This window comes from Varanus komodoensis, unplaced genomic scaffold (genome assembly GCF_004798865.1).
Source record: "Varanus komodoensis strain SLA01 unplaced genomic scaffold, ASM479886v1 scaffold16, whole genome shotgun sequence".
NCBI classification, from domain to species: Eukaryota; Metazoa; Chordata; class Lepidosauria; order Squamata; family Varanidae; genus Varanus; species Varanus komodoensis.
This window is the reverse complement of record NW_025335468.1, coordinates 7,369,869-7,384,671: the sequence shown is the minus strand read 5'-3', so window position 1 is coordinate 7,384,671 and position 14,803 is coordinate 7,369,869. Positions and strand designations below refer to the sequence as shown.

The 14,803-nt window shown below is 41.6% G+C and overlaps 1 protein-coding gene across 1 annotated transcript in view; it reads right to left on the bottom strand.

Moving 5' to 3' along the window:
- Positions 1–14,803, bottom strand: part of BRSK2 (BR serine/threonine kinase 2) — a 477,335-nt gene that overhangs the window by 85,759 nt on the left and 376,773 nt on the right. Inside the window, exon 5 of the mRNA XM_044426097.1 lies at positions 6,086–6,202. Within this exon, the coding sequence (XP_044282032.1) occupies positions 6,086–6,202 (117 nt within the window). The remainder of the gene's footprint in view (positions 1–6,085; positions 6,203–14,803) is intronic.

Below are 14,803 nucleotides of genomic sequence, written 5' to 3'. Positions count from 1 at the left end.
GGGGTGGGGAGAGGGCTGGTAGAGGCACATCCTTATAAATACAACTCACCACCACCACCACCTGCATTGGAATCATGGGAGAAATGAGTTGCTGTCATTCTTCCCACACACATGTAACCTTCTGGATCAGAGTAAGGATTCCTGCAGAGGCCTGATGTAAAATGATGCTGCATAGGCTCATCGTATCAGCCATGCCCGTTTTTCTACAGACCACCTCTTCAGGAATTTGGGTTGGAGGCAAAGACAAAGCACATAGACGTGTCAACCGTACTATAGTTACTGCTCATTTTGAGCAGAGGGATTTTGAGTTAGGCAGCACAGAGACTTAGTACTTGTGCCCTGTTTTTCAATCAGTGTGCCTGCCTGCAGCAATTCCTGTTTATAGGGGACTCAATTTTTCTAAGCTCTGATTAGAGAAAGTGAGAATTTGTAATTGTGCTAAATAAATAAATAAATAAATAAATAAATAAATAAATAAATAGGAGAAGTGTTAATTTCCAAGTAAGTGACACAAGCAATGAAGAAGCAATGAAAACTCCAAGTCTGGACAAAGATCCTGTCTTTCTTTTCATAATGTGCCACAGTGGGTACCCTTCCACCAAGTAATAACAGGTACAACACTCTTGGAAGTTCTACACTGAAGAGGTTAAGAAATATTTGGTGCATTATTTCACAGTACATTCTGGGTAAGGTTGTCCTTCCCATGTTGCTTCTGGACCCCACATCCTGTGGCAAATTTCCCTTTTTTCTGGAAGAGCAGCTACAAGGAGCTCATAATCTGGCAAGGACTTGAAAGAGCATTGAAAGACAACTATTGCCATGTATGCATGTCTTGTAACTGCAAAATCCATAATGGCAGCCACATGGGTATTCTATTGACATCATCCTAGCACTATTGCTATTATGCTTTATCATTCTGGAAGTCTTCACAGGCCAACTAGTAGCAAAAGTATCCTAATGATGATGTGCAAGCTTCTAGCCATGTACATAACTAGCATGCCCTTTACCTCTAACGGTATTAAAAGGAGCTGTCTTTATGCTAGTACTCAAACCATGGCAATTCGGGATAAATGCAAATACCTCCTTGGGAGTGATTATGAGAATTGCAGGACAAAACATTGAGCGTTCCAAGTTGCTCCACCCTGCTGGGGAAGATCAAAGGCCACTGTGCTTACAAGAATCTCTTGTACTTAGTGATTACCTCATTAGGCATTAATCCTGGGAAACCTGTAGAAGTGGGGATAACCAGTGTTATAAGTGAATTTTCAAGTGATCAGATCAAGAAAGAAGTGAAACACTTGGCTTTCCACTTCTTCCAAAGCAGGTAAATATATCCGATCATTTTCATGGGTATTGCTCAAAATCTTTCAGTTCTGCTCCTCCCACGTCTGACCGTGTACCACTGAAACACAGGCCTGGAGTGCCAAGGCCTCCCTATCCCTGCCCACCCCACTCAATTACTCTAGCTGCTTTCCTGGCTCCTTATCTGGTGAACTATAACACAGTTTTCTCTTGTTCTGTCATTGTTATTGGGAATAACAAAGAAATAGTTTGCTTTGCAATAGTTACATGTTGTACACTAACGTGTATTGCTTTTCTGCAAAAATCTGTAATAGAACAAAGCTTGTACGTTTTAATCTTAAATGTTGTTAGTACAGGAATGCCAATTTCCTCACTCTATCTATCTCAGTGTGAAATCTACCACATCTTTGCAAAATATTCCCATGCTGTTTGAATATACACATGCACACACAAAAAGATGTGTGTTTACATGCATGTGTGATTGAGAACAAAAGGTCACAACATGTATATAGGTATCTGTGTAAATGAGGCAGAGAAGATGATGCATATCATTGGCACAGTACCATAGCAAATTATGCAAAGAAGCAAATCCCCATTATCCTGGCTATTGGGATAGTGAAAGGGAACACCGACAACAAGAAAATCAGAGCATGCCTGCACTACATACTTAAAAGTTTCAAGTCTGTTTACAACCAGAGCTCTTATGACTGAGGAAGTGAAGGTATGAAGTTGCTGTGATACAAAAGACTTAGCTTAACCAGCTCCACACTGGCCTTGGATAATACTAGTAGGAAATGTATGACACAGAAAAGGAAGTAATCTTTCAAACAGTGCATAGTAAAGACTGAAATTCATTTCCAAAAGATGTAGCGATGGTCATCAATGACTCTTCCTACATCCAAATGTTCTTAATATTCACTACAAACTCCTGGATACTTTCTTGGAACATGATACAAGAGAGTTCCTGCTCCAGAGAGGCTTTGGGTTATGCTTCAAAGAAAAGCAGCGACTGAGAGAAATGAAAGGCCACTGTTGGTGCATGGATACTAAGCAAGGTAAACTCAGGGCAAAACCGAGCCTGTGGCAGTAGAAGAGTTATTTTGCCTCAGCCTTCACAACAAAGCCATAGTGCTGACATTACCCTGCACAACAGCCAAGTATTTGGGGGCTATGACTAGCAATTTGCAATATCATAAAAAGTACCATGCGGGGAGAAGTGGCTCTGGGACAGGTGGGAGAGTCTTCTCAGCATTTAATTGCCTTGAATTTTCTGTGCCCAGAAGGTAAAGACAAGTGAGAAAAGGAAGAATCTGAACTAATAAAAGCTGCAGCATGCTAACTCCCCAGTTCCATCCATTCTCTGCTGTTTGCTTGTGGGCCTCCCTGGCTCTTGGAGAAATGCAAAGACTTGCCGAATTACCCCTGTGCTTCAGAGACCAGCTTTCTAATGCAAAACTTGTTTGGCTATGCAATTTCTACAGTAAGCACCTGGGGTGGCCAACCTCTTCAAAAACCTCTAGTACAAAATATTCTTCCCCTCTGGGATCTGTTGTGTGAATGTGTACGCCCACACAAGTCTAAAACCGTCCCTCACTCCCTATGGAAATGTGAACACTAAGGGGTCCCAGAAATAGGGAATTTATTAAAAGTTTGATGCACAGTCAATGAAAGAACTAGTCTGCTTCCCCTCCCCACCTTCGTTCTCAAAGATACATACAAACAATCAAGACTGCACTTTTTATTGTTTCCTCCAGGGATGTTTGTGTGTGTAGCCATCAGGGCTAGGGCAAACAATCTGTGCTGATCTAATGAGTAATTCCCAGAAAATACTAAACCTGAGAGAAAGGATTTATAGTGGAAAATGAGAAGATGCATAAAGGTAATGTTCAAGGCCACCTGAAACCAGCCAGAGGTGGATGACCTAATGCAGCCTGCTGTAAGTGGATGCTACGATAAGAAGACAATCTGTATAAAGAAGTCTTTCACTGAACGCTTGAACTTTCATGCCACAACAATACAGAGGGTCTGGTTCATTGCAGCATCAAACACCATTTTATCCCTACAGTTCATCAGAGAAAGTTAACTGGAAACTCCTTCAGTCACAATCACTGGCATGCCCTAAGTTCCGTTTTGTTATCCAACACAGATTTTTTTTTTAAATAATGCTGGAACACAGCACTTGTTAAGATTTACTTAAAAAAATGTTTTAAAGCACTAGCTTCACAATGAGGACCAAGCGCAGGGTGAAGGTGTTGCCATAAAAAGGTTTGATGTTGGTTTACCTCATAGTAAGTGGGTCAAATTTCTGATGCTGACTGTAGTCTACCCTACACACATACTTTTTCAACTGTACAGCATGACACTGTGTGTTCCTCTCTCCCTCCTTAACAGATACATCACAAAGCACCAGTATCAGCCATGCTGCTGGGCCTCATGCCAGGAGAATTAATGAAGTGGTGTAATAGCTCACATGGAGGTCTAGCAATTGTGTTTCAAATGTATCTGCAAAGCAGGGGATTGCAGAGTTGCTGTGTTCTGTTTATTATACACACATCTCTTCCATTCCACTGGATTTTTATTGGTGCATTTTAAGGCAGCAACTTGTTCTGCTTCAGGTATCAAGATTTGGTCTGGTACTGCCCACAGACAGCATATTTGCCCTCTGAGATTCTAGGCAGGGCTTTCTGCCATCTGCTATATTACCTGCTGTTGTTCCTTAGGAATATGAATAATCCTATACTTTAATTTAAGTATACAATTTAAGGTTCAATTGGAAACTTACTTTTTAAAGAAGGACAAAGAGGATATTTTCATATAACTACAAAGATGTTTCTGTGTGGAAAAGGGTGCATGGATATGAAAAGAACAGAAACAGCAAAAGTACTGAAATTCAGAGTTAGCTCAGGGGTCAGGCATGTAGAAGTAGGCATAGGGCCATTCTGCCCCCCTTCCTATGAGCGACAGTCCATGGAATATTTCAAGTTTTAAAAAAATCAGTGGCAAACCCCTTCCTAATACTCAGCAGTACTAAAGGAGTTAAATTCATCTTGGTTTCAAAAGACTTAACCTTGTGCTAAAAAGAGCATAATCACTGGAGAGAGCATTCTCATTCAGGGGCCACCACTAAGAAAGTCTTCTCCCTTGATGTTTTCCATCTGATTTTTTGGCCCTAAGTCATATAACTTCATAGCTTGAAACTAGCTCTTTGATCTAGGCTTGGAAACATACAGGCTGCCAGATTCAGTGCTATAGGCCAGCCTTTCTGGTTCCCACTATCATTATGGCCACTCCATTTTGCACAAATGGCAGGTTCTGAACCATTTTCAAAGGCAGCCCTACACAGAGTACACTGCAGTAATCTAATCTGGAGGCTACCAGAGTACAGGCTACTTAAACCAGGTTATTCCTGTCTAGATATGGGTGTAGTTAGGCAAACTGTTATATGCCTTGCTGGCATGTAGTTGAAAGAAAGAGAGAGAGGGGTGTTTAATATGTATGCACCAAAGATAGCCTAGAAATATGGATCCCAGAAACACTTCTGCCCTTTCACAGGCCCTGTTCCAACCAGCAGGACTTGCAGCTTTGAGAAGCTAGTTACATGCCAATAAATATAAATTAGAGGTTTTTGCATATGTTCATGTATACAAGATCATTTATGTCCCTGAATTCATTTCACAGAGAACATCAATATTCCTTGGAAATAGATGCTTAGGCTTTCTGGATGACAAGCAGCAGTCAATGCAAGTGTTCCTGGTTGCTACCAGTAGGTGGCGGCAGGATACAGAAGTTTCCATAAATAGTAAGTGTAAACTCCTTTGGGAAACCTGCATTTGAGTCTCCATAGAAGCCTAAACACAAGGGGAAATCTCATTGTTATAGTCTTCAGGGATTTTAAAAATATATTTAATGGTTCTGCTTTCTATTTTTAAGTGGCTTCGGTGAGGATATTTTCAGTAGAAACTCATAGAAACACAGGCCTGTAGGTCTTTAAATTGCAGTTTGTTGTACATATCCTCTATGAAATAAGAGGTTTTACTGAAAAGGAAAACAAATATTTGCTTGCTATGGTGGTTTTTAAAAGACTCTTATGTAAGCTTGTGTAGGCAGTTTCATTTATTTACTGCATGCCACTCTCTCCCACTATGTGTAGAACTTTGCAAAGCCGTCAAAGCTACCTCATCAAAACCACGCATATTCCAGTGGAAACTTCTCCATGTCCTTTCCATTTAAAAATTCAGATACCCAAGCTTGGAAGTATTATGCTTACTGGAAGGAGGAGGAGGAGGAGGAGGAGGAGGAGGTGGTGCTGGTGGTTTGTTATAGGAAACTGAGGCTTTATGGAATCCCAACTGCTTAAAAATGTTCTTGTAGGGATGGGGCATGGATAAAATCAGGGGTCAAACTGACCAAGCATTAAATGCATACAGAGACGTATTAATCGTTTTTATTAGGGTTTATCAGGGAAATACCCCTGTGCTCAAAGGAGTTGCCTAGTAGAGTAGCTTTGTTACCCTGCTGCCCTGGTGCTGTACTACCATGGCCTAGACACTCATACATCAGGAAGAAGGAGCAGAATCACCTGCATTGCTTTGTTTCTTTGCACAAAAATAATCAGCAAACACTGCAACCTCTATAGCAGAAAGTCAGACAGGGGAAACGATCTCCCCCTGAAAAGAGAAGGAGCTGGATATAACTGCAGAACCCTGCATGATCACCAGAACAGCCCTGCTAATATTCATTGACTGGCTAATCAACACTACTTTATAACTTCGTTGTAACTTACCCGCAACTTGTTTCAAGCAAACTGTCCCCAACTTGCAGTGATGCCATCCCAAAGTCTGCTATTCGGATGTTATTCTTTTCATCCAGCAGTAGGTTTTCTGGTTTTAAATCCCTGTGGCTGTAAAGACAGGACCAAATCATGAGTTAGGAGAAAGATCATGGCCCCCTGCTCATGCCTGCTGCAACACATGTCAAGCATAGGCCTGGTTTCCTTTGGTGTGGCTTCCTTTTGGTCCCAATGACCTAGGAGAAAATACATTTTCAGAACTACTTCATGCCACGTTTTCTTCTGTCTTGAAAAGGTAGGGAAAGAGGGCACTGATTTTAACACTTTTGAAGCATTGGTGGTTTGGGACTGCTGATTTGAGGCAATCTCAATTTATTTCTCTCTGATAAAGAACAGGTGAAAATAAGGAGCTACAAGAAATGAGATTCCAATCCATGTCCACTCTGAGTGATGAAAGCCAGCTGAGGAAAAGTGATGCAATTATCAGCGCCCCTCTGCCCTACAGCCTCTAACAGCATTCCCCCAGACTCTTTAAACAAACAACTCAGTGCTTGTTGGGAGGCAGAGAGAATTGTTAAGTCATTGATTACTTTGGAGATTCAGAATCATCTGGATGTTTTTGCTCTGTCAACCAGTTTCGATTTCAGTCTATGGATGTGACAGTTGAGTTGTGTTATATTAAAAGATCCTTCAGAAACCTTTAATAATTCTGATCACAGCATTAATTTCTCAAGCATGTGTCCCAATGGACAGCTCCCTACTGATCCCAGTCATTTCAGGTAAGAGGATGATTGTGATAAAGGGCAGAACTGAGGTGAAGTTCTACTTTTAGCTTTGGCGTTTCTCTGTGTGTTTTCCATAGTGTGCTCGACATTTCCTGTTTTGCATAAGAATCCTGAATTTCTTGTGTAAAACCCCCAGTGAAAACTCAAAGCCTCCAGGGAACTGTATAGTACCTGAGCTAGCCCATACCTGTTTGATGAAATTGCAAATTCTGACATGAAAGTAGAAACTTACAAAGGGTAGCTCAGCTCAGACTTAGGAATGAACAGCTGCTAGTCATCCCCTGAGAACTTTCATGCAAAGCCTTGAACAGTACAGCTCACCCTTTGGGGACCAGAATTATGCCTGGAAAGCCTTCTTATAAAGAAACATCTTTCACATTTTCTATATCATTGTTCCCCTTGACAACCCTGGGGGTTAAAAAGTACATTTGTGCACATGAGCAAAAAAACCAACAATGATCCAATAGGAATATAAGGGGGAAAAAATCATCTGAAAATGACTTACTTTTGGGAGTAGGGAATAGAGATCACAAGAGTACAACAGTCTGTCAGTTGACAGTCTTGATGTCAGATTCATAGCATTTTGTACGCATCCATTTTTGTAATGAGGTAAGCTAAAGCCAAGAACATGGAGCCAGCATTGCAATAAATGGCAACGTGGAGCTAACATTGCAATATACTGATTTTGAGATATTGTCACCACAGATAGCACAGTGCAGATATAAGCTGCTGGTATCCCAGGTCATCATTTATCTGGGATAATCAAGTAACAAAGACATGCCCTAAGGTACGTTCAGATTGATGCAGAGCATCTATGTAGTATCTACATAGTCTCTCAGTCTCTGTTTACTAAAAATTCTCCTGAGGAGGCAGGAGAGACATGTGGAAGAGATGCTGGCTGCAATTTCTTTAAGTGTCCAACAGCCTGGATGATCTAATTAATATGCAAAAAGAACCTCCTTGTGCCAAAATGAAAGAAAACAAAAACAAAACCCCACAACATATGCTAATTACTCAGCATTTAATGGAACATCGCAGGGTAAATGAACTTCATTTGGTTTCTTTCCAGCTGATCTCTCTGGTTCCATGTCTTACATGATCAGTGTCACCTCCTCCCTCTGTAGGTGAACAGAGGACACAATACTCTTTCATTGTTCTAGAGGTTGAAATGCCCCAGGGGCTTTCTCCACATCGGCTAGAAAGGAGGATTAAATAAGGCAGCAGCTTTGGTGAACAAGCAAGGGGAAGTGCTTCATACAGAGCTGCATATGCTGAGAGGGACGATGAAAGAGAGAGACATGTAGTACAGAGCACATCAGAAAGCTTTGCTCCAGTCCCATTCAGGATTGCACAGGATAATGTCCACAGCCCGTCTACAGATGGTAAAGCAAACAGCATGTTTGTAGATCCTGCATGGAGCACAGCTTTCAAAAGATATATGTTTGCATGTGGGCATACATGCATGAAAGTGCATGTGTGTGAGAGAGAGTTTGTGTGCATGGATATTTATATGGATTAATGAGTGTTATCCTAATCAACAAAACATAAGAAGGGGAAAAGTCAAGAAGGTTGAGGCTTTTTCTTGCTACACAGACGCAACCCATCAAATAGCATAAAAGGATCTAAAACAGTACTCCTGAAATAGTATAACAGTTTTTAAATTCTGAATCAGACTAATGGTGCATCTATACTAGCCCTGTCAACCTTGTCTTAAAGAACCCAAGTATGAAATGGCAGATCTCGTTACAAAAAAAAGTAACATGTCCCTAAGGTCAACCTGTATATCAGAAAAAAAGAATGGCCAATTGAACACCAGTTTTTTTTTAAAGGATCCAGGAGATTCTGAGAAATAAACAGCTTTTCCAAAATCCAGAGTATGTGTATGGCTACAGTCCATTTTTGCTTCCTTTAAAATCAGGAAGTCAATGTTGTGGTCACTTTTCTTCACAGTTCTAATAATTTCCACTTCATCCACTAAATTGTTGCTGTTAGTACTAAGTTGAGGATAGCTGACCCTCTAGGTCAGTGAGGGTGAACCTTTGGAGACTGAGTGCCCAAACTGCAACCCAAAACCCACTTATTTATTGCAAAGTGCCAACACTGAAATAAAACCTGAAAACTGAGGTTTTAGTTTAGAAAAAACAACTCTCAGCCAGTCCAAGCAAATATATATATATATATCCTTGGCAGCGCACTGACTGGCCATGTGAAAGCTCAGATGAGTCGCAGCTAATGAGTTACGACTCGTGACATCATTGCCTGGCGCTGCTACTCCTTTCTGAGCATGCAGTGGCCCCTATGTGCACTGTTATCTGATGCTCGGCTGCTGGGGTGATGCTGGGGTGACTTGGCTCGTGTGTTCATAGAGAGGGCTCTGCGTGCCCACTGTGGCACGCGTGTCATAGGTTCGCCACCACAGTTCTAGGTACTTCTCTACTTTCTATCCCGTATTCTCTGGTATGGAAACAATTCATTAGGCTTCTCTGCAATCTCCTGATCCTCCTTTAGTACTCCTGTAATTCCTTTGTCCATCTGCCTCCCCAGTTGCTTCTGATACATTTGCTAGTCTTGATGTTATTAGCAAGATGTTCTTCCAAATGCTTATTTGCATCTCTGATCATTTGCTTCCATCTCTTTTGTGCAAACTCATACTCCCTTTTGTTTTCCTTATTTGGGTAAGACTTGCATTTTCTGAAGGAAGCCTTCTTTAATCGCTTCCTTGACACTGCTTGTTTATCATGCTGGTGACCTATTGGACTTCCTCCTACATCTCCTAACTTGTAACATAATGCTATTATCATGCTTTTGAGTAATCTCCCAGCATGTTAAGGGATTTAACTTTCAACATCCCCTTTTAACTTCCTTTTCACTAGTCTTCCCATTTTAGAGAAGTTTCCTCTTTTGAAGTCAAATGTGACTGTATTGAACATCTCTGGCAAACTTCACCTAAACATATATTAAATCCATGGCCACTGTTTCCCACTGATTCAACAACATTTGCATCTCATACTAGGTCATGAACATACCCATCTATAATTAAATCCAGGGCTGCTTCCTCTCCGGCTGGTTCCATGGCCAGTCAGTTAGGACATTGACAATTTAAATTCTTTAACAGAATTGAAACATGCATTTATCCAATCATTGTGGGAATAGCTGAAGTCACTCATTATTACAATACCTCCTGTTTTTGAGCCCTCCCCATTTCATATTCCTTCTCACAATCACCCTGAATATTCTGGTCTAGGTACCTAGGACTAAATTAATTTTAGAGCCAGCTACTGCCATCCTCAGTGCTTCTGTGGAGAAGTCTGCACCTTTTAGATGTTCAAATCTTCTGGACTCTGTGACTTCTTTGACGTACAGAGCAACACCTCCTTCCCTGTCCTTCCAACAGAGTTTATACCCAGAGATGACCATATTCCACTGGCTCCCATTTCACAAGGATTCTCTCCATAATCCCTTCTATATTTTCATTCTCTTTTAAAACCAGACATTCCAGTTCCTTTATTTTGCCTCAAAGGTTTCTGTCTTTTGAAATACCTACACACAGTTTTCCCCTCCTGAAGGATGTCTCTGGCATGTCAAAGTTCTGTTTAGCACATAGGACTCTTCAATTAGTTATCATGTTCTCTTTCATGATCTAGTTCCTTCCTGTCTACATTTGGCCAATCATTTTCATCCCTTACAGATGATTGGTACCATCAGGCACCATGAGCACTGACTAGGTAATATCCCAGTATTACCTACAGAGCTATCTAGATGATTTGTGGTATCTGCAACCTTCATACGAGGCAGCCATTTTACCATGCTATCTATATACCCATCAGAAATCCAGATATCTATGTGTCCAATGACAGACTCTCCTCCTCCATGAGTGTCCCACCCTCAGAGGTATAGTTTCGGCAGAGGTGAATATTTCCTTATGTTCTGAGGAATAGGTCCCTTCAGTCCTTGATTAAAGCAACTGGAGACCCTGGGCTAGGAGAACCTAAACTCAATAGCATCTGATCATGAGAAACAAAACCTTGTTCTCTTCTTTATCTACTCAGTGAAAGTAGAACATTGCTGAAATTTTAGTATTGATAAAAAGATTGTTTCTAAATTTATAACCTTTGATAGTTTACAAAAGTATGGAATTAATCAAGGCATTCACAGAGAACATTCATAGGGGAATCATAGCTATGTTATAACATTGCACCATATTCAAACTCAGAACATTTTCTTTCAAGCTTTTTCGGATGCAAACTTATCAATTATATCATTAAAATCAGTAAGTCACCGTTTATCATTCTCTATGCAGAGAATGCTTAGATTGGACAACCAATCTAGGGACATTTTTGACCACAGATCATTCTTTATCCTTTTTAAGTATGCCCCTGATTTTTATTCTTATAAATGAAATAACATTTGTCAGGAGGTTGAGCCCCCCCACCCCGAGATTATGACATCCTGGGCTGTAGCCTGTTTAATATGTAAATCCAGCACTGGGTCCCTTCTAAGAAATTATTTCCCTCTTCTTCATAACAAAGCTTTCCTTCCCCAACACCCCCATTTTCTATGACAGCAGAGGAGCTGTCACCCAGGAATTGGAGCCCTACTATTTGGTCCCCAAGCTTCTCCTTGTCCAAATTCTTTGCCTCTCCTAGCTTCTCCAGGTCTGCAACCCTAACTCTGCAACCTTGGCTTAGGGGGAACAATCAGGGTCTTTTAGTAGGAGAAGGTGAGGAATGCTCTTTTACTTTTTCATGTAAACTGTACAATTTACAGTTATGGTAAGAAGGGAAGAAAAGACAGCGATTTCTGCCGAGACCTCCTTGTCTAGTTGCTGAACTTACACAGTTGGTTAACTTGCTTGTGTGCTGACACTTTGTCACTGGGAATCCTCACACTCAAAAAACTGGCTCCCTCACAAGCCTTCCTCCTTATATAGCTCTGGATGGGTCAACTGAACTGTTGCTGCAACCAATTTAATCGGAGGGCCTTGTCTACAAAGCAAGGGAGGCTGTAGCTGAACTCCTGGTCTGTCCTGGCTCCAGTGATCTGGGAATGTATGTTCATTGTCTCTCCTGGGAATGGAGCTATTCTATTCAGTGAGGAACACAATAGTCAATGTGTCCTAGAGGGTGACAACAGGGTAGATGATTTGTGAAAGGATGTGGTTTGGAAGATCTGGGTTCCAGTGTGCATGTGTGAGAAACTATATGATAACCTGGGCTCTCAAACTTGGGATAGCTCTATTTCCAAGCTAGAGTCTAAGCTTCTCTATAAGCACTAAAAACCTAAACCTACAGTGAGCTCAAACTGAAGCTACCCTTTACTTTAAAAAAAATGAGCAGATTCTTCCAATAGCTAGAACTGCACAGTGGCTCTTATCAGTACAGAACTAGATATTGCTTTATTTTCCCCTTTCTGAGCTCTGGTTTCTTTTAAAGATGGACCTTCTGTTTGCACAGGGCTGCAAAAGCTGTAAATTCCTGCTGGATTCTCCACCTCCACCCCACTAGGATTTAGCTTCCACTAAGTTTGTGATGCATTGTGATAATACATCACAATGATGCCCTCAGCTTCCACAGCCTTTAGGTATGTGGTGTTCTGGGTAGAAAATGGAGTCCCAATGAGGGACCATCTTGAGAAGCCCATAAACAAAGGTCTACAGAATGTTGAGGGGAGGAGGGAAAGTCTGACATCTGACATTCCCTTCGACCTATTTCTAAAAGATGCTTTTTGACTTGCAAAGTATGAACTATCTTTTAACAAAAGATACATGTACATAGTGGTATTTTAACCACAAGTTAGAGCTTGCAGAATCATGAGTAGCTCTCTTTATTCCACTGCTGTGGTATTCTGACAGATGCCTTTTAAATCAGTTGTGTCCTTTTAGCACGAAGGATACAAACAAAGCTCTGATTCTTTTACTGCTTGTCCCCACATAAATACAGACACAGAGATTACTATGAGTCCTGTCTGAATGCCCCAACAGACGTGGCCTCAGGCGATGGAAAGCGAAGAGGCTGCAGTAATTGTCATTTATCAATATTCATGAAAAATCCTGTGTCACCCTCTCCAAGTGGCCCACTAATAACCTCTCATAACCCAAATAAAAATAAGATGAAAACAGAACATTGCAACTCATTACCAGAGGGAAATACTTCTCAGTGTTCTCCCTCCCCTGTGGAATAATTGGCATTATTTATTAGCGCTGAAGCCTAATAAGGTTTGCCATTGGGCCTTTCCTGTAATCATACTTGTGTTTCTCCGCACTGCAAAACCAAAGGGGAAAAGCTCACCCACTCGCATCAACAGCGACCAGCCCAATCACGATGTTGGCTGGTGATGTCACGCACAGCCAATCCAGGCTCTCTTAGCTGTTCTCCCTGCTCCTCTTTGCTCACGCCGTCTGGAGGGAATCACTCCCGAGGAAATCTAAAACGGGAGCTCCACCCCCACGACTCCCCCCCAGGACCTAACATCATTTTCAAGGTACTGTCGGCTCAGCTACCTACAGCGCTGCTCCTACACCGTTCCCAAAATAACCACAAATAGCTCCATACTCTGCCCACCTGCAGCACTCGGAGGTCTGAATGCCCTGTCGGCTCAGCACAGCCAAGTGCCTCCACGGTGCAGGTGGGACTCACTTAACTGGGAGGTGATCTCCGTGGATGGCCAGTCACTTTTAAATGTAGCTCTGTTTTATCAGGCTAGCCTATCAAGAGCGTTTCCTAGAAAATGAACAAGCAGCTTTTGACATGTACATTGCTGCTTTCAGCGTTGATTTTCAAGTGATTTGGAGCTTTCACGTGGCTCACTGCCCAGTCATTATCTTGATATGCACTTGCAAATTAATCAGTGGAAAATCCATGATTCAAAACTGTCTCCGTGCTGGCAGGATGTGCTGATGTTTGAGCTGCTTCAAAGACTTAGTGAAGCATGCTTTGGCTATGAAATAAATGTAAATTCACCATGCGCCTTGCTTGCTCAGAAAATACTGGTGCTACTTTATTTTATGTGATGAGTGAGACCTTGTTTGAGAATTATAAATGGAGAGAGTGTGAATTCTCTCACCACTGTAATCCTTTCTCTTGCAAGGGAGAGGGGGCAAATTAATTACAAATGTCACTAGTGGTCTTGAATAGTTCATGCCTGGATTCAGACTGTCCCTAGATTTGGACCCTGAGTCTTCTATACAAGATACTTCCACCCTCAATAAACTCTACAAGAATGCATCAATCTAAGATGGCAGCACACGAGTCCTGATCTTGCAAACTGCAAAGAATGTGTTCTGGGGGAGTTTCTTATCTGGGAGCTAAGAGAGTTCTGGCCACATCAGTAATGATAATGTGAGAGTCAAGATGCGCCACTTACCTAGATCTATTTATTTGTACAGAATTTAAGAATATAAGCAAGTGCATTATTTATTTGTTTGACTGATCATATTAGCAGTTTTATTGTGTGTTATTACATATTTTTGAAGTTGGAATATAGATTTTGATGTTTATATGGTGTACTTCATTTTATATAAGTTATTAGTTGCTTGAACTCTTTGTGAGAAGAAATATCAATTAAACAAATAAAATAAGTAAATAAATGCAATATAAACTTTATGCCCTTCCACAGTTTGGGATCAGCCCAAGGCCCTGGTTTTCACTGCATTCAGATGAGATGGCCTTCAAAGACCCAAGGCAGTGAAGCACCTTTTCTGTCCCCAAGTATTAGAATTCTCTCATGGGATGCCTACCTAAGCCCTACAACATGGGTCCTCAAACTACAGTCCGGGGCCAGATCCGGCCTGCCATGTCCATTTGGACCTGCTGTGTGTGCACGCCCAAGTGTGTTCCTGCCGCCGCCCACCCCACCCTGCATGTGGGGAGGCAGCAGTTTGCTCACTCGGAGAAAACAATCTCCAAGTGAGCAAGCCGCTGCCTCGTGC